This window comes from Doryrhamphus excisus, chromosome 19 (assembly GCF_030265055.1).
Source record: "Doryrhamphus excisus isolate RoL2022-K1 chromosome 19, RoL_Dexc_1.0, whole genome shotgun sequence".
Lineage (NCBI taxonomy): Eukaryota > Metazoa > Chordata > Actinopteri > Syngnathiformes > Syngnathidae > Doryrhamphus > Doryrhamphus excisus.
Genome location: NC_080484.1, coordinates 9,723,546 through 9,744,292, shown reverse-complemented (window position 1 = coordinate 9,744,292; position 20,747 = coordinate 9,723,546). Strand labels below are relative to the sequence as shown.

The 20,747-nt window shown below is 46.2% G+C and overlaps 1 protein-coding gene across 5 annotated transcripts in view; it reads left to right on the top strand.

Annotated features, from left to right (window-relative positions):
* Positions 1–20,747, top strand: part of LOC131106884 (prospero homeobox protein 1-like) — an 85,375-nt gene that overhangs the window by 55,368 nt on the left and 9,260 nt on the right. For 3 of the 5 annotated variants that reach the window (XM_058056386.1, XM_058056385.1, XM_058056384.1), the window contains 3 exons: positions 4,205–6,259; positions 9,572–9,679; positions 14,560–14,754. In XM_058056386.1, coding sequence (XP_057912369.1) covers positions 4,274–6,259; positions 9,572–9,679; positions 14,560–14,754 — 2,289 coding nt within the window. In that variant the 5' untranslated portion in view covers positions 4,205–4,273. Of the gene's footprint in view, positions 1–1,912; positions 2,364–2,387; positions 2,582–4,204; positions 6,260–9,571; positions 9,680–14,559; positions 14,755–20,747 lie in introns of those variants that run through there. The other 2 variants (XM_058056383.1, XM_058056387.1) reach the window with 2 other exon arrangements.

Below are 20,747 nucleotides of genomic sequence, written 5' to 3'. Positions count from 1 at the left end.
TATTTGTTTCTGAAACAAGGGCTCCCTTTCATGCAAATAAGGCAGCATATTTGAATTAGAGGCTGTGTTTGTAGCGCGTAAAACAGGCCATAGTTAATGACCATCACACACACGCACACACACCATAATCACCACTATACTTGTATAGCCTAGAAAAAAACTGGATGTGGGTCACTGAGGGCCACACTCTGCCAGCTCTCACAGCCAAGAAATAACAACAGTGTATGCAAATTGTTACTTATTTCACCAATTGGCCTTTTTTTAATGCCGTTATTTTGGTTAAGGCACAGCTGCACACTCTAAACACATCCAATGCAAGATTTGCATCAAATAATGCTCATTTTTGATTGAGGTGTTCATGTCGCAATATGTTTATTATCGTAGATGTAGTTTGTTGTGTAGAGCTGTGCTGCATCGTACCGGGAACTGTTTCTGTAATATTTATATAACCAGAATAATATAAATTGCGTTAAATGTGTTTGTTAATTCAGCATTTGTTGCTGCAGCTCCTGTATTGGGTTTCATTGCCTAATGTTGTGGTGCTTGAGTGTATGATTTTTGTGGTGTTAAAAAAAAAGAACAAGTGGTGGACACGTCGTCCAATAAGGACTCAGACGCCTACTCTTCATCCTCATCATCCTCCCCGAACCTTTTCATTCTGGGACCCGAGGACCTTTTCGGAACAAAACAGCTTTTAAGCACACACACATTCACTCGTTTTTTTTCATCTTCGTAGTCTAGAGAATAAAAATGAACAAATAATATTAAAAGTAATTTATATGAATAAAAAGCAGGGATCGAATAATGGTATAATGCTGAATAATGATAAAGAAGGAAAAAAATGGCAGCTTGAACACCTCTGAGGGCAATATTGTTTCCCAGGCCTGCTTTTTTCCCTTTCTTTTTTTTAGTATTGGGCCCAGTTCTGATAAATATGTCATTACAGTCAAAGTCACTCGTCATCACCTGGGGCCCAAGAGGTTCGGCATGAGTTCCAAAGAAATAAATCCACATGCAGGCCGAGATCGGAACAAACCTTTTTAAAGTTAAAAAAAAAAAGACAATTTTCGTTGTTTTTTCCAGAAAGTGCACCCAAGGGAGAGGATGAGGAGAACCGGGCAGTCCGGTTCCATGAGGGCAGGCAGACAGACCGGCAGGCAGGGACGGAGCTAGAGAGATGGGCTTAGAATGGGGGGGGCACCTGCTATGGAAAAATAACTTTGCTGACTTAGTCACATTTTATTTAAAAAGAAGGCACATCACCGTGTTTTCTCTTGCGTGGAAATAACAAACAAAACAAATGCAAAAAAAAAATTCGTTAGTAATAAAATAATATAACCCTTATTTTTAAATGACGTGCTGCTTTTTAGTCGTTCTAGAATACAACCACCATAAACACATCATTCATTTGTAATGGAACAACATCCTTAGTTATAAGAATTCCACCTGTTGTTGATATTCCAAATGAATAAATGTGTGTCCTATAGTGTAACACACGGAGATGATTAAAATAATACTTTCCTTAATTGTGTATCTATGCCACATAACTCTGTAATTCATCACGTCTGCTTGATTGTATATTTTGTGATATCTAATTCCTAACGAGAAATAAAGCCCATGGGTTTAAATACGAACCAAAACAAGTCTTACATTGATTACAGCGAAAGGAACACCCGATTTGTAACTTAAAATAAAAATAATATCGGCAAGTAATTAAAGTAAGTCACAACATATGTCACATTTTTAGCGACAAATGAGTTAATACAAGATTAAAAAGTGCGGATAATGATTCTTACTGCGGTCGAAGAAAATGGATTGAAGTCCTTTTTTTCTGAATATAGGAGGGGTGTGAGGAGAGAGAAAAGGGGGGTGGGGGGGTCCCACAGTGGTCCGGACTCAAGTTCAGTGCGTGGATCTCCTGCGTGCTGGAGTGATGGGGGTGGAGGTGGAGGTGGGGGCTGCTCTTATTGGTGGCTTGCCACGGTTACATCACGCCCGTCGGCCGTGACGCGTTCACGTCTTCCTGCTTCCTTCAGCTGCGTCTTCAAGTGGGATCTTTTTTAGTGGCCGGGGAGGAGCGCACCACTGCATCCAGTCCTCCTGCTCCATCCATCTATCTATCCATCCACACGCTCTCTCTCTCGTATTCTCTGTAGGTCTCTCGCTCTTTGTGCTTGAAGCTTCGCGATAGATGAACACAGCCACTACGTTAAAAAAAAACGCATCTTCCAGACGTTTTTGCTCTTCTGTCTTTTAATCCAGAATCATCCCAGACGGTGATCTATTCTTTTTTTTTTAATCATTTTGTTGCTGAAGTGGATCGCCGCCTCCTTCTTCTCCTCCTCCTCATCATCAACTGCGGGGTAAGTCACCTCGGATACCTCCCCTCTCTGCGCGCGGTGGGCGGTCAGAAAAACCTTCAAAAAAACCAAAACAATCAAAAACGAATAATTAACGCGAGTAAAATAGTCTCAAATAGGCATTAATCAACGTATCCTATAGCTTTAGGTGTTTTTTGGGGTAAAGTCCATCGCTTTAAGTGTGTTTTGTTGAGGATGATGACGTGCTTTGCAAGTTGGAAGTAAGTTGCATGCGATTTGAAATCTGATGTGTTTGACTTGAAACACAATGTGCGTGTGTATGCGCGTTACATAAAGAGTCCCATGAAGTTAGAATTTCTGTTGTAATATGTCTTGCCCCGTCACTTTTTGGATTCCTTATTTTGGAGGAAACTGTTTTATTTTGAAGTGTCAATCAAACCAGAACTGCTTTCATGTTGGCAAATGTGGTGGTTTAAAAATGGAGCCTATAAGATGCAATGTTTTGCTCTTCCTCGTAAATTAAAAGTAGTGACCATGCAGAGAGAGAGAGTGTATGAGTGAGTGTGTGTGTGTGTGTGTATACGTGTGTGCGTGTGCACAGAGACAGGTGCTCGGTCCCAAAAGACAGGTGCTTGTGCTGGTGACTATTTCCAGCTCATTGTTTAAAAGCTCCTGGTGGTGATCAAGTTTTTGTCTCCTTAGGAGAAGCTTCTCTATCTCCTGTCTGAGCCGTTTAATACTAATGTCAAGGCACCGCATGCATGGGCCAAAAGCCATCATCTATCAGGAGGCTTTAGTCTGGAAAAGTACTCTATTTTTCATTGACGGGGGTCATTTCATTTAACCCTTCTCCCCCTTCTAAATATGTGTTCTATTGCGCTTATTTTTTTAGTCATTTTTGATGTGTATTTTGTCAGTGGTGTTCCTAAAACACAGCATGATTCCTCCTAAATCCTTTATTGTAACAAGTCAATGTGTATAATTGATATTGCTTTAAGTCATTCCAAATGAGTTTATGTGAGTATATTTAACTAAAGTTCCATTTTATAGCTGCAACACTCGCCTAATTCAAATAGATATTTAAATAAACAGCACTTAACAATTGAAGTGCCTATTTATTTAAATCTAATTTATTTTTTCCGTCATGAGACTCAAGCTTTTTTTTTTGTAAGAGCGCTTTAAGTCGGTTCTTGCTGCAGTTTGACCCGTGTGACCTATTCATTTGAGCAGAATTAAGTGCCCTTGCCAGATGAAAAGGCAAATGAAACAAACCCCCCTCAAAAAAAAGCACAGACGAGAGCTCACACTGGCAACCAAAATCAATTGGTCTATTTTGCCTTTCTTTTTATGTGTCATTGTCGCCTTATTGATTCACGCGGACGCATGAGGTTTTAGAATTCGGTTTTGTGGAACGGATCAAATGATGGCCTCTTAGACGACTTGCGGCGGTTAAAAAAAAAAAAAAGAAGCTATAATCTTAACCCTGTTTCTTTTAATGTGGTCCTTCCAATTAATAGCGCCTATGTTGGCTGTCACCGCACACAAACATGAAAATGAGGACAAGTACTTAAGTCATTATCATAATTTTATGCTGCTTTGTGTTGCGTGGGAACTGGTTCAGTGTCACGCGCCGTGTAACAGGGGACAGGATAAAATGTAGGACTTTGCCCCGGAATGTCGCGGCGAAGGCCTAATTCTGACGACGGGTCTCACCCATTTCCCTTAAGCCTCCGTCATTGGTCTATTTCACTATCAAATTGTCAAAGGGAGGAACTCACGCTTGTTCGCTATCAGCGTGTACTTAATATCCAAGTGTAGGCTGCAGTGTCTCTCGATTTGAGTTTTCCCTCACTCTATTTTATTTCATCCCTTCCCTCGCACAGGTACTCAGAGGCTTTGATCCCAGAGACAGACTGCTTTTGTGGGAGATGGCCCAATAGCAGCAGCCCGTGATGCCGGACCATGACAGCGACTCCCTCCTGAACAGACAGACCAAGCGAAGACGTGTGGACATTGGTGTGAAGAGGACCGTGGGCAGCTCAGCCTCTGCCTCAGCGACAGCAACCACTGATAACATTGCGCGCGCCAAAGCAGCCATTTTTAGTGCCATGAACTCTCTGAGTGCCCACTCTCACCACGGGTCAGACGCCGACTCCATGGAGTGCTCTGTGGTACAGCCGCACGGGGGGCCTGGCGTTGTATCGGCCAGTGACAGCGAGTCAAAGTCCAATGTGTTGCGGAAGCTACTGAAGAGGGCCAACTCGTATGAGGATGCCATGATGCCCTTCCCTGGCACCACCATTATCTCCCAGTTGCTCAAGAATAACCTAGCTAAAAACGGCGGAGGACCAGAAAGAGGGGACAGAGGTGAGAGAGGTGACCCGGGCTTCCCCGGATCAGGGCTTTCCACTACCAGCTCGGATGCACACCAAGAAGACGCCTGCAGCAATTCCTCTCAAGACAGCACCCCTCAGGAGTGCCTGTCCCCGTTTGGCCGCCCCCCTGGCCTGGGAACCTTCGACATGGAGCGTCTCAACGATGAGCACCTGCGCGCCAAACGAGCTCGCGTGGAGAACATCATCCGTGGTATGAGCCACTCCCCGAGTGTTGTGGTACCTGCGTCTTCTCGCCACGAGCGTGACCACGACATGGACAGGGATCGGGAAATGGATCTGGAGTGCCCACCTCCTCAGTCTCAGCAGCAGGCCCCCGGAAGCCCTCGGGTGGGCGAGGTGTGCAGCAGCAGTAGTCGAGAGAATAAGCGCAAACAGCGTCTGCCCCAGCAGCAGCAGCAGAGCTTCACCCAGCTGGTGTGTCAAAGGAAAGAGCAGAAGCAGGAGGAACGGAGACAGCTGAAGCTCCAGCTGGAGGACATGCAAAAACAGCTACGCCAGCTCCAGGAGAAGTTCTTTCAGATCTATGATTCAACCGACGACTCTGAACACAACGATCTGCACAACGACCTCCACAATGACATCGGAAACCTGTCAGAGGACAGCCCGGGGAGGTCCGACAATGGCGGTGACGACCGAGGTGGAGATGATTTGCGCTCCGACAATGAGATGTCTGATTTGGATCCAGGCCACTTCCTGGATCGGGCTCGGGCGTTGCTTCAGGAGCCGGCTCTGCTGGGCAACGGGGAGAAGCCAAGGAGAGACGGAATTGGCCGGAGCAAAGGTCAGGGAGGTCCCGGCGCCTCCATGCACGCTGAAGGTAAACAACTGGCAGAAACACTGAAGCAGGAACTCAACTCAGCTATGACACAGGTGGTGGACACTGTAGTGAAGGTGTTTGCCAAGCCCCCACGCCCCACGCCCCAGCAGGCCTTCCCCCCACTCTCCTTACCCCCTGAAAGGTTCTCCGCTGCAGTCAACGGAGACAATCCCAACTTCCACACCACCAACCAGCGGCTGCAGTGCTTCGGTGATGTCATCATTCCTAATCCGCTAGACTCCTTCACCGGCATCCCCGGCATTCCAGGTGCTGCAAACGACCAAACAGAGGCGCTGCCGTTAGTCGTGAGGAAGACGCCCAGTGAGCACCACCACCAGTCCTCTGCTGTGGGTGCCCACGGTGGTCACCACCACCCATCTCTTCATCCCTCTTCGCTCTCTGCCTCGATGGGCTTCAGCCCCCCATCCTTCAGACACCCGTTTCCCCTGCCTCTCATGGGCTATCCTTTCCAAAGTCCCCTGGGCGCACCTACAGGTGGCTACCCGGGCAAGGAGCATTCCTCGCCAGACTCCATGGACTTGTCCCGGGAGACTACCAGCCTGAGGACCAAGATGGCATCCGGGCACCACCTGGGTCACCACCATCGTTCTTGTTCACCAGCGCACCCTGGCAGCACAGCAGAGGGACTCTCCCTGTCACTTATAAAGTCCGAGTGCAGCGACCTTCAAGACATGGCTGACATCTCGCCTTACTCAGGCAGCAACGTATCCTTTTCCAAAATGTGTGTTAAGGGTGTTTAACATTGATTCCGAAGTCCTCGTAGAGACAGGACAGGTGTGCATCCGGAGCTCCAAGAGTTAAAAGTTCTTTCTTTGACTCTCCTTAGAAACTGTTGATGAATCACTTTTCCTCCCACTGCTGCATTGTTGTATTTATTTTTACATTCGTAGCTCACCTTCTTGCACAGGCTTTTCTTCCATCTTCCACCGTGAATGCTTTAAAAGCCTTCTTATCTCATATCGCTTACTCAGACAGATTAGGTCCCCGCGACGTTTTCTGCTCCAATTGCTTTTGTGTAAAAAAAAAAAAAAAAAATGTCCGGATAGATAGCATCCTCGAACTTGGCACACAATAGTGTTATACATCCTCGCTTATAGTTTAACCCCGAGGTGCCCCAGTGGTGCCCCGCGGATAAAGAAACCTTGCCCTGTGGGAGGCTCAAATTGAATCCCCTGGAGACTGAGGCTAATAGCTTAAACTCCCTCCTCCTCTTTTTTTTTCATATAGCTCCTTAGTCCCCCAACTACTCAACACCCTTTTAACCCTCATGAAAATTTGATTCATGCCCTCAGTTATTCGTAGGAATCGTTAACATTCATTTCATACCTGTTGTGGTTTCGTGTGGTCTTTGTCACAAAGCACCGAGGACTCAGCCAAGATGTGTTTTTATGATCGCGCGTGTGTTCTCTTACACTCCTCGTATTGTCCATCGCTGTTGTAAAAAGCCCACAATCATTGTCATTTCTCTTTTTTTCATTTCATAAAGATCTGTCAACAGCCTGGGGGGCCCTTCGTCTGTTGCTTGGCAGCCAAATACTTTTTTTTTTGTTGTTTTCTCTCCCTGCAAAAGCCCCTCCTCCCTGTCTTTTCTTTTGAAGCGGACGTTAACAGGTGTTTGCAGCGAGCTGTTTATCTTTCATTACCTCGCCTTGTCTTGTCTTCTGACCCAAGGGTGAACACTTTCCAGAGATCCATAATCCTTTGCTTTTGCGGGCTCCCGATGGAGGGATGAAAAGCAACAGAGAGAGAGAGGCGGACAGCAACTGGAAGGAAGTAGAAAACAATCAAACAAGCACATACGCCAGATGCTGGGGCTTTTCATGGTCGCTTTTATACATTCTGACTATTCACTCATGTACTAAAGAATAGGCTGAGCAATCTGCACTTTTTTTTTTTTATTGATTGCCATACTTGAGCTTTGGTATTCACAGCTCTTTTGTGCATCCCTACTTTATCGTTTGCCCCAAATTTATGAATCACTTTCCTTCTTTCTGAGCCTCGGAGGTCAGCGACAGCTTGTCAGACATTTTGCGAGGGTGCGTTCAAGTTCACCAGCGTTTTGCGCCGTCGCCGAACAGATGGTCATATCACTTTCCTCATTTGTCGGCAGTCCAATTCTGAATATTCTTGTCCCTTACACCTGGAATTAGGAAGGGAAGCGGCTATTTTCCTCTCATGACTCCCGGCTTTGGGGAAGTATTGAGAAAGCGGTGATTTCTTGTTCGGGTGTGCGGATGTCGAACTGCAGGCCAGCTGGTGCAAGCGCGCCATCATGACAAAATAATAGCTCTGCACGCCACCCCTAAGTCCAATCACAATTACATTTGCAAGCTGTGTGGGAATTGGAGATGAAAATGTCTCATCAGGAGATGTGAGGCTTTTCTTAATGGTCCGGTGTTTATGGCTGCGGCGGTTTGTTTTAAAAAAACAAAAATGCTAAGAAAAAGTGACGATAATCCTAATTAGGGAACAAACATCCTAATTAATTAGAAGTGAAAGTGTTGAAATGGGTGACAAAAAAATCCCACCTTGCCTGATTGAAAACGAGCTGTGTCTCTGTGTCTGAGGGTCCATTGTATCCCCTCCACTTGGAGCAGATGGTGTGGTGTGGGGAGTGAAGTGCTGCTCTTTTGGCCGGGCCTGATGGAGTAACACCAGTCTGCCAGCCCCCCCACCCCTCAACATCCCCACAAGACACTCTCTCTCTCTCTCTTTCTCTCAGCCTCTCGCTTACTGAATCAGACAAAGTAGAAGGGATCTTTTAAGGAGCCAAGCCGGCGTGGTTCCGCATTTGCTGGCTTGGCCGTGTAACCTCGAGGCCAAGGGCAATCCAATCTAGCAGCTGATGCCTTCTTCCCTCTCTATGGTTACGGCTACATCTGGACACTTGACTGGTTTTAACGATCGCGGGCAACCCCCGCACATCGTAAATAATGTCAAGTCGGTGTACTTTGCCCGCTCCGAGTGTAAATCTTCATGAGAACTTATGGCTCAAACCTGGTCTTGCTTATGCTTGATTGAAACCCCTTGTCGAGGAAACAACCTGAGGTTTAAACCGGCGTCTGCTATTTTTTCCCAGTACTTATCCTTCAGATTGATATGATCAGACGCATTATACGGATATTAATTCACCGTGGAAATGGTTTGGGCCGATCTGCAGCGCAGATGTTTTGTAGGCCCCCCATGGTTGGCTTGGTCCAAAGCATCCCAGCCCCTCTGTTCCTTCTCCTCCGCCTTCTTCTGCTCCTCCAAGGCTTTGGCAGAGGCAGGTCGAAGGGGAGGGGGGGTGTTGTTAGGGGTGGAGCAGCGATAGGAGGAGGGGGATGTAATTGTAGATTGGAACCATGCTATCCCTCAAGGTGCCCCCACCTACCCATATCCATGCTCTTTTGCTGCTCATTCCAGGTGATCCATTAGGAGGACTTCTAGTCGAGGGAGGCCTGTGTGCTTGTCAGAAGGTGTTTTGGTGGGGTGGTATCTTCTTGAATACAGTTTTTTTTATCCTGCTAGGAACGCCAACATCAGAGCGTCATATCCAGGCTTGGCATGTGTTGTCGCCAAGCCATTAGGCTTTCTTGCCCATCGCTGGCGTTAACTGCTGTCTTTGTCTGTGATATGCAAATGTTCCTCCCCTTCTTCCTCTTCAGGGTGGAGGTTAGCTCAGGGAGAAGGCAAAGGCGCCTGCTCGCTTTGACTGTGAAATGAGGCTCCTTATGTAAAAGCATCAGCTGTAGGGCTGCGCGGCATTTTATTAGCCATGACGCCGTCACGCCCGATACGGACAATGCTAATTGCAAGCAAATTTGGACTTGGCGCACTGTCGTCTTGAACAACCCCCACTCCATCTAGCAAACCTTACACCTGAAAGGCAAGGCGATGACCCGTCATTTTTACACCACATGGGTCAAGTGACACACATCAGACTTGTGATGTCATCATATGTGAACCTACTTATATCTTACTAAACATTCTGACACGAAACTCTTGAAATTGTCCTTAATGGAACCACTCCTCAGATACAGGAAGGTCTCTCCCCAAATCATCTGAAGAAGGCCAAGCTGATGTTCTTCTACACCCGCTACCCGAGTTCCAACATGCTTAAGATGTTTTTCTCCGATGTCAAGGTGAGTGCTTCAAACTTGCATCAAAAATGTTTAGCACACATTTAGAAATGCTCTTGGAACACGTGTTTTTTTTTTTTTTTAAATAAAGGAGAAGTTGTATTCATAAAGCGGCTTGAGCTTCGGTTACAATGAACAATGTATGCCCGTCATTCTCCAAATGAGGCCCTTCCCGTCTCCACTAACTTGTGGTTTTATGCAAAAGATGAGAGAAGAGGAAGCTGGATGGGTTTGCACACACAGAGAGAGAGAGAGAGTATTCTGGATGAGAAAGAGTGGAGGGGTGGTTATCCGAGCAGGTGTACGGCGGCGAGGGAGGGAGGGAATGCGTTTGGCGAGTCTGTTTAGCGGACATGGCAAGGATGAGCTCCACTGGGAGTTTAATGAAGGAAATTTAGGAAACAAAGCACAATTTTTAAGCTGCATTGAAAAAAAACTAACAACAACACAATAGCTGTTGTAAGCATGCACAGCCTTGTTTGTTTCGTTGCTGTTGTTTGTGTGCACGCCCCTCTCTGACCATACGGCGGGGTAAACACTGTGACAGATCCAGGCCATCTTATTCAAATCAGAAGATAAAGGTTCCCTTTTCTCTCAGCTGCCTCCACTTGGATGCTGCTGCCATCGACCGCGATTTGCGGGTCACGTGACCTTCCCTCGGCACATCGGCGCTTGGAATGAAAGGGGGCACATATTGGCCAAGCGGGGTCGGCACTAGCTTCATTAGGAAAAACGTTTTTTTTGTGCTTGAAACACCTGACTTTAACATTACTACTAACATTCACGTCTGCTGAGGAGGTGCTGTGATCGCAAGTGACCTCATCAGATACTGAAACAAGGTCAAGATCGTTAAGAGGATTATGAGTCACATTCGTTTGTTTTTGTTTTCGTCCGGGACAATGGAGGAGAGCCTCAAGTTTGTAGACATGTATGGGAATTAGACGGACTATCTAATTAGATTCCGCCGGCGTGGCCTCTTAGCGAGTGGCTGTTCTCAGACAACAAGTCTTTAAGGCTAATCAGGTCTTCGCTAATCAGGCTCCTGACTGTCAAGAACCTAATGAACGTGGGAAGTGGGTTCCCCTCACAACCGCGGGGGCCGTCAACCTTGTTATTAATCTCCTAATATACTGACTTTTGTTTTGACAGATCTGTCATTATACTATTGTTTGGACTCAATATCACCACAGTAGGTTTTGGACTTGCACGTGACGGTCCCTATATGGGGAATAATTACACCAGATTAATTAATTAACAGAGTCGGTAAATATGCTGCCTTTTGGTTTTTGATTGACTTTACTAGAATATCCCTGCTTCTTTTGTGGTTTTGTCTTGTGTGGTTCTCAACTGGGCTGACCATCACCCCTTAATGACAGTTTCTCATATTAAGATTCTCACACACAAACACAGGTGCACCAGCATGCTCTGCTAAACTAAGCACATATAAAGCAGTTTTTTGCATGTTGTTGTTTCATTTTTTTGGGGGGGGGGGTTGCTCATGTTAGCGTACACATGGAACGTGAAGAGCGCCTCTTCTGGTTGCAGCCAAGTAGTGCTGGCTTCAAGATGTGATCTATCAACAATCAATCAATCCCACGCCACCAGACAGAATTCTCAATATTTTTGCCCCCTTCTAGTGGTCACTCCTCCTGTTTTCTTTCTTGTTTTTTTTGCTGATCATGTGGCATACTCTATGTGCCTCGCTGGGGCCGGCGAGAAAGAAAAGAAAGAAAAGCCAGCGGCTGGATTTGAGTCACCGCAGTAACAAAAGGCCGCTTTCCAGGGCCGCTTTTTGTGTGCAGTCAGCCAATCGGCAGCCAGAGATTATCTCCCACAATTCACCCCTGCGAAAACAGGAAACGTTAGAAAGCCCCGATGACTGTGAAGGGGCTTACGAGAGAGAGAGAGAGAGAGAAAGAGAGAGGCAAGAGAAAAGAGAGAGAGAGGGAGGCCCGTCCAGGCTTCTGTGTCTTTCTGCTCTCCTCTGTGCTTGTTCTGGATGTAGTTTAGCACACTGAGGTCATCTGTGTGCTTTCTACCTCATTGTTGGCCACCATGACACACACACTGTGTTTCATATTTCTGCACACACAAACAACTAAATAAAGTTAGAAGCGAAGGTACCACTGGAGTGCTTTCCTATTCTGGACAGTGTGTGTGTGTGTGTGTGTGTGTGTCACCTTCTATCTTATGCTGTTAGCACTCAGCGTTGACCTTTCACAGGCTCTTGAGTGTGAGTGTGAGAAACACACTCTCGCTGTCTCTCTCTCATCTGCCTCTCAGCCACACACACGCACACACACACACACATATACATTGCATCTTATGTGTGTGCTGGCTGACCCCTGCCAAGTCTGATTAAGAAGCTGCAGTGATGTGCTCCTTTGAACCAATTCCCTCCTTTTACACCCAACACTCTTGTCCTCAGCTGCTATGGGGGTGAAGGGGAGGGCGGCGGTGTCTTGATCCGCCCCCCCACACCCCCCCAACTCCACGCTCAATGCTTTAGGAGGGCTTGCCAAACTTGATTGAAAGGGTTGTGTTGAGTACAACTTGTACCTCCATCCACGTTTTATGAGGTGTATTTTGCATTGGGTGTGTGGAAGGGGTGGGGGGTGGGGGGGTGACTTGCATCTCCTCCTGAGCTGCCTGTGTAATAAAGTGACAAGTCTATCCGTCACTCACACGCCTGCGCTGACACCAAAGGTCTCCGCCGTGAGCGATGGTGTCCGTTTCACCGACAGCAATTTTCCAGCGAGTCGCTTTAAAACCCTCACACACAAACGCATACGCACTCGCTACTGACTGTCGTTTACTAATGTCTCAGACAACAAATAAGGACAGTTGACCAACACAATTTTATATTTGTGACTGTAATTCAAGTGTAAAAAGAAGTTTAGCACAATATGGTGATGCTGAGGTCTATATTTACTATATTTTTATGTTTAAAAAATTGAATTATTGTCGTTTTGTGCAGAAAAAATTCAATTCAGTTGAATTCACTAGCCTTCTGTATTAAATATAAAATGGTCATGCGTCATTGAAAAAGTGATCTTATGCGGTCTTTACTTAGCGTTTTTCCTGTTCCATTACCATTGGATGGTTGGTATCGTATGGGTCAGCCCTTTTGGTACCCTTGATACTTTAGACAACTTTTGAAAAATGGCGTACCAAACTGTCGGGCGTCGGTGGAAAACGAGGCTATTGTGTGCGTTGAAGCAGCCCCTTGCAGCCAGCGAATATTTGTAAGTGTCAGTAGTTTGTTTGTTTGACGCTCCGATGTCACGACCCCAGCCTGCTGACTGCTCACGTTCTGACCCCCCGCCACCATCGGCCCCCCCTGCAGCCCTCTCGCCGCTCTGTACGCTATTGTCCGACAGCGCTGACCTGCACCCGTCCTGGTCTCCACCCCCCTCTCCCGCCTCCCCCATCTACCACCAACCATCCTGCCTCATTTCCCACTTTATGCTCACCATGCACTTTAGGACAGCCACCACGCACGGCCCCTCCGAAAGCCCCAAAACAATGTCAAGCGAACTTCTTCCATGATGACATTACCTACCCATGATTCCAGACTCTCCTGATCATTCCTTCTCCTCCCAAAAATCCCGCCATTGTTGCGGAGTGTGTGCATGTTAGTGTGTGCGTGTGTGTGTCGGGGAACAATAGCCACGACCTAATCTCCATGTCAAAACCGCTCGGCCTCCCCAGCAAGCAGTCCGCTCAGCGTTTAGTTTGTGTCCACCCCCCTTCTCTTCATTCTTCCAGCATCACAAAAAGAGCCCGGAGGGCCGGGAAGGCGTGTTTATATGTGTGTGTGTTTATGTGTGTGTGTGTGTGTGTGAGCAGATGCCTACTTTTCCTGGGCTAAAATGTCTTTTGGAGGTAAAGAAATGAAGGGTCTGAGGTCCTTATCTAGCGTCTGGGTTGTTTGGACAGTGTGTTTTCACTGGCGGAAAAAGATCCGGGGACCCACTGAGGCTCTTAATAGGTTTACTTGGCCCTATTGAATCCAGCCGAGCGGCACAGATCAGATAGCCACAGTCTTCGCCACAGCTTATCATCCCGGCCTTTTTCTCTCACCCTCTTTTTTTCCCTGCTCTTTTTCTTCTCCTTTCTTCCTGCCCAGGAGGTGCAGAGAGGGGAGGAGAATCAGGGTGTAATTGGTGAACGGGGTTAAGTACTTGTTTGAGCCCCCTGCGGGCCGGGGCGCTTCAGATGATGACTTAATCGTTTTTCTGGTCAATTATGTGTTTGCGGCGCAAACCCCACCCTACCCCATCACCGCCGCCGCTGCTGCCGCACCTCCCTCCTTTCACCTCTCCTTCCACTCTCCGGGTTATGATAGGGGGGATGTCGGCTCCCAGCAGGGGAAGATGAACCACACACACATACATACACACACATACGTACTCTCTTGTCTTGCTGTCTTACTTAATGTCTCTATTATCTCTTGCCATTTTTTTTTTCACCTCACATCTCGGCTCCCTGATGTGAAACGACACGCTTTCATCCCCATATGTCTTGTCTTCCACTTATGCTCAAATCCTGCGGCATTATAAAGGCTGAGGCATGATGGGTCTCCAAGTAACACTGCATAAATTGGATTATGAATATAGACAAAAGTATCGGGACACCGTGTACTACTCTCCGATGCTCATTTGTAAAAAAATAAAAATAAAAAAAAATAGCATCGATATTGATGAAGTTATGAGTTATATGAACCTCATGGTGCATTAAGTAGCATGACAGGCGATTGGAGGATCCCCAGTGGCATACATTGTGGTCATCTACATCTACAAGTATTCCTCATATCAATCATGATATGATGGATGCCATGGATTCCAAACACTGATCCTCTCCCGTCTGCTCTCTCATTCCAGTTTAACCGCTGCATCACCTCCCAGCTCATCAAGTGGTTCAGCAACTTCCGGGAGTTTTACTACATCCAGATGGAGAAGTTCGCCCGACAGGCCATCAACGACGGCGTGGCGGGCGTGGAGGAGCTGAGCGTGAGCCGTGACTGCGAGCTCTTCCGAGCCCTCAACATGCATTACAATAAGGCCAACGACTTTGAGGTAAATAAGGGGGGGGGGGGGGGACCTTTTTGAGCCAAAAGTAAACCAACTGAATGCATATGGGATACGGTACATTTTGACCTGGTTTTGGGGCTTTTAGACAACTCTGAGCTGGAAAGCATTAATTTAATGTATGATAAATAAATTTATAATTATTTTAGGCATACAATTAAAATTATCAATAAATATAATTAACAATTGTAATATATAGTTAAATTGTATTCTCTCATACCAGTATTTTTCACATTTAAATACAAATATTTAAATTATAATTGAACTTTTTAACCATGCATTTCCATATTTTATCCCTTTGAAAAAAACAGCAACTTTAGATATACTTAGGGGATGTTTAGTGTACACACGTATTTCTCATTTCTTGCTATCACTTGTGCGTATTTGTGTACTTGCGTTTTCATGCACGGTGTGTGCATGAAGTTTCGGCCTTTTTCAAGCCAGTCGTGTGTATGATGAAATGAGGAAGAAGGCTTTACTGACTTGTTTGTCGAGCCTCTTCCCCCTCTTTGTTTCACTGTCTGTGTGTTTGAGACTTTTTTTACTTCCCCGTCCTCATCTAACTCTCTTTTGTGTGTGTGTGTGTGTGTGTGTGTGTGTGTGTGTGTGTCTTCCAGTTTATTCTAAGTTGTCAATAGGTAACTTCACCTTTTGGTGGCTTTTTATTGTGCACACTTCTCCTTTTTACCACCTTCGTGTGTAGGCTATTTCCCTTCTCGGTGTCAGCTGATCTTAAGAAGGAGCTGCTGTGGGGGTTCGCACGTGTATTTGTTACAGAGAGTCTCCGCAAGAGTGCCCGTGTGTGTTTTGTTGTTGCTGCATTTCCCAGCAGTGTCCTGTTCACCTCGAAGGGTACAGCCATCCCTTGGATCGGGCCGAGCATGCTGGCAAAGCATTTCTCCCCCGTGTGTGTGTGTGTGTGTATGTGTCACTTTGAGGGGGGAAAAATTTCACTGTTATCAAGGTTAAGCGTCCTACTGTTTTAGCGAGGGGTGGGGGGGGGGGGGGGGAAAGCAGGAGATGGATAGATAGGGTATGGAGGGTGAGAGCTCAGAGACAAAAGAAAGAGCATCGAAGGGGGGAGGGAGGGAGTCAGGGGAGAAAGAAGAGAGAGATGACGTACAGGATAGAAGTGCCCTTGCGAGCAGTAGGAGTTTTTGCAGAGCTCACACTTGAAGTGCTGCACTCCTCTTTCTTTCTCTTTTTTCCCCCCGTCTGTTTCTCTGTGTGCGTTATTTGTCCACTGGGGCTCTTTTTTTTTTTTTTGTACGCGCACCACAACACACACACACACACACACACACACACACACACACAAACACTTTCCTCCATCCATCTTGCGTCCTCTAAAGGCTTTTGAAAGGCTCTGCCTGGCAGAACACTTGTACTGTACATGAGGGCTCCTTAAGCATAAAATCCATTAGAAATATTATTGTTTTAAAACGTCTTCAGATAATGACTTACTTTTCCACATAAAAAAAACACGTTTCTCTAATATTATTATTGTTGCTTATTGTACTGAGCAGTCAGGACAATGATCACTTTCATATGTTCCTGTTCTATGGCCATCATCACATTTTCTCTGACTGATACAATGGGTGGCAATATAGCGCACTATATTGGGATATAGTAGCCCCTTTTTACTGCCTGTAAAGTTTGGCGTTTTTTTCCATGCCCGGTTCTGTGTAAAATGCACCAGTGATCTTTGTGACTAATTTCTGCTACCCTGTTTTGTTAAAAGCGATCATTACAATTCTAAAGAGAAATGTGTAGTTCAACGTGATTTTTCTTGAATTGTTTGCTTTAAAAGGTGTAAAAAAAATGATTCGGCAAGTCATCAAACTTTAGCATGCATTGTGAGACGTGAGTGTTTAAATGTGATGCTCACTAAAGCACAGAAAGTGTAACTTATGGTGAGAATTGCCGTCCATCCAGAAACTATAAGAACACCACCCCCGTGTCGGATTGAACCAAAAGAAGTTTTTACTTTACAGAATTACAAATGAAACTGCATGCAATACAAATTCTTTCATTCATTCATTTTCTGCCGCTTTATCCTCATGAGGGTCGCGGGGGTGCTGGAGCCTATCCCAGCTGTCTTCGGGCGAGAAGCGGGGTACACCCTGGACTGGTGGCCAGCCAATTACAGGGCACATATAGACAAACAACCATTCACACTCACATTCATACCTATGGACAATTTGGAGTTGCCAATTAACCTAGCATGTTTTTGGAATGTGGGAGGAAACCGGAGTACCTGGAGAAAACCCATGCATGCACGGGGAGAACATGCAAACTCCACACAGAGATGGCCGAGGGTGGGATTGAACCCTGGTCTCCTAGCTGTGAGGTCTGCGCGCTAACCACTTGACCGTCGTGCCGCCACAATACAAATTAAATCATCTAATTTTTAATGCAATTGATAAGAATCTTTGCAATCTTTGCAATGAAAAGCATCACTCTCAGCTTCATCTCTAAAACTAGCTCGTTCTCTGCGGCTAACACTGACAGTAGTGCTGCTGCTGTCGTCCTGTGTCTATGTTTGACTGTACTACTGTCTTCCTGAATTAATATGCACATGCACAGTAACATGGAATAGTCCATTTTATAAGAAGCCGAGTGGGTAGCATGACAGATTACCTGTGTTTGGCTAAGGGTGCATCTGCCCCAGTCAATGATAGCTAACATTAGCAGCTAAACTTGGCCAAATTGCTATCATTAGCTGACAAACAAACATAATATTACTAAGATAATGTTGCTGTGTGATTGATTTGTACGGGACAAAATGGACTATAGTGGACTTAGTCTTCTGTAATCCAGCTACTAAATAAAGTTAGTGTAAACAACTTGTCAACTTGCGTTAATAACTTTCTTAGATGGATGTGCAAGTTTAAAATGCAGAACACCGGAGGGGAAGCGGTCCATCTTGTCTGCCTGGCACGAGTGCATTCCCTCACGGGGCATGAATAAATCGTGCGAAGAGACTATCACTCTCCTCATGGCTGCTTGAAAACCGGTCGAAGGTGGAACGGCTTCTTGTATTTGCATACATAAATGTGAACATTTGCAAGAACAGGCCAGGACAGGTGAATAAGTCTTCTGTTGGGGCGAGGAGCGGGGAGGTGAGGTGGGCCATTTTGTTGTTTTGCATAGGAAGGCTTTTTTTTTTTTTTTTGCTCGTCGGGGCAGGTGTCTGAGAAATCCGGGAGCTGATTAGAGTTGAGGAAAATTTGCCCAGCCATGCAAATTCCGAACAAGCCAACCGCCTTGGTGGTGTGCACGGAGACTCTCAAATGTTTGTGTGGCCTTTGTTGTGTGCGTGGGCGTTGTTTTGTGCATGTGTGTGTGAGAGAGAGACCATGTAGCCAGTGTGGTGTTGCGTGGGTTGTGTGTTTTTTAGTTGTTTTTTGTGTGGGACTCCTGTGTGTGATATATATGTGCAAGTTTGTTAGGATTTACCGTCTTATACTCATAAGTGTGTGTGTGTGTTTGTGTGTGTGTGTGAGTCATAGAGGAAACGTGGAGATGGAGGATGTGATGTGTGGATCAGGATGCCCCCAAGGCCCTTTTCTGTGGATCTTTCCCCTTTCTCCTACACCTCCTCCTCCTCCTGTTCCTCCCCTACCTGCCTGCACCACCACTTGAAACGGGAGCCTACGCAGATTCAGCACACACACACACACACACACACACACACACACTGAAGTTTCCATTTGCCAGATTCTGCATCATCAAAGTTCCATCCACCTTGGTGGCGTCTTTGGAATGAATATGTCCTCTGTTTCAGTGACACACACACACACAAACACACACACACGTCCACGGCCTTTCTTGTTTGATGCTAATCTGCTCTGTCACTGTGTTGGCCTAATACGCTCCCCATCTTCCCTCCCAGCTCCTCTTTTGTCGCGATTGTTTCCTCTTTTCCTTTCATATCCCTCCCTCTCCTCTCCCTCTCTTTTCCTTCCGTCGCCTCTCTCCTTTCATTCTTTCATCCTTCTCTTGCATGTCTTCCGTTATGCACCCCTCCACCCCCCACACCACCCCTCCTCGCCACCGCCTCCTATTAGGAAGTTTTAATGGCATAATTGTCACATTCCTTCTGGCACAATGAACACTAGCCGGTAATTAAAAGAGCTCGCCGTTAATTACCTACTTTCCCCTCCCTCCTCCTTTCTGATCCACTCTCTTCTTCCCTTTCTTCTCCGCTTTCTCACTCGCTCCGTCCGCCGCCATCAAAGTCCGGGCCCCGCCGCACAAGCCTTGACTTTGAGCAGGCAGCGCTTTCATGTGAGTGCAAACTCTCGCTTAGCGTTCTTTTCTTTCCCCCCACCACCGCCCCCCCGTCCTGTGTGTGTGTGTGTGTTTGAAGCGCCAATGACAACACACATCATCTTTCATGGGACAGGAATGTGTGTCCTGGTAATGGCTCAGAAGGGCAGGCGGCGGCGGTGGAGGGGGGTCTGATAAAAAGACAGTTTTATGATGGCTATGGGAAACTCTCAGATTTCCAGGCTGGGCCCAGCTTCCTCAGTCAGTGGCCACTCCTCCCACTGAGGACATTTTAAAAGAGGAACTTCCTATGATCTCTTTGAGGTGTCATGTTTCTCCGCTTCTTTTGTCCGTCCGTCCGTCCACCTCAAAAGTCAGAATAACTTCACTTTTTCCTCCCATCTTTCTAAACTTTTCGTCCTCGTCTTCCACCTGCTGTCTCTCCATCCCCCTGCTTTTCCCCTCGTCGGCTCGTCATCCATTACGGAGGACTGGAGAGAGCCGAGAGCAGATGCCGTCTGTCCAACCGCCGTGCCCCGTTGCATTGTGTGCTTCACCTCTCCTTCCCCCCTTGGTCCTCCCTCCATCCTCCTCTTCGCTTCCCTCTCGGGGCTCCATTTGTTCGAATTCCCGTTTTTCCGCTCTCGCTATCCCCCTCCTCTTTTCTCCATCCTTCCCGTTCTTTAAAAGGGACAGAAAGGGGGATGTCGCCACGTCAGGACATGCTGCGTATGTGTGTGTGAGGAAAAGTGGGTGTGTCTTTGACCGAAGTTTGACCTCGGGGAATTGGAGGTGAAAAGGTCGGGGCCGTTGCAGAGCGTACACGACGAGGATGCAGGGGGTTTAAATGCAAACATGTACAGATATTTATAGCGTAGTCAGACGTACGGTGTCATACAGTCGGGTGTGCTCAGGGGTCTTGCAAGACAAAAAAAAAGGAGATAAAACATTTGAGGGAGATGAAGAAGACGGTGCTATAGATTTAAGTTCACAGCTTCCAAAAATATACCCAATACAATATGCCACTGGCACTCCTAGAAACACCTAAACATATATACTCAACACTACAAAATAACACAAAAGTATAAAGTACAAGTACATTTATAGGTTATTTTTAGTAAAATCAGTTGTGACATAGTCCAGTTGGCGATACATTTACCGGAAATGAGCATCTATTTGTCCTCAATGTGAACAATAAACAGTGGAACCTCAAATAATCACACAAATAATCTATAAAAGCTTTATTAACTGTAAAAAGTAGCATTTTAACATTCCTTTACTGTCATATAAGTGTAAAAATAAGTTAGTATCAGTCTTGCTGATGATTCCTTCCTTTGTTAGTAAAGTGTAAAAAGAAGCGAGTCACTGTAATACTAAAAAAGAGGCTAATCTTGTGCACGATGCTAGGAGCTGTCTTATGGCCCTTTAATTCTCGTGATGACAAGAGTTAAGCGTGGAAAAGAATGGCGAGAGGGATCATCTGCTTCCCGATGAATAGCCGCGGGCTATTGAGGGCCCCCACTTGATGTCCTCTGACAGGTCTTTTCATCACCATGTGGTCCCTGTGTGTGTGTGTGTTTATTTGGTGCACTGCCTTGATGAGCATATCTACGTGTGTGTGTATGGAACATATTAATAATAATAGATACTTGTTGAAATAGTACCTGCTCACACACACACACACACACACACATGTATACACGGTATAT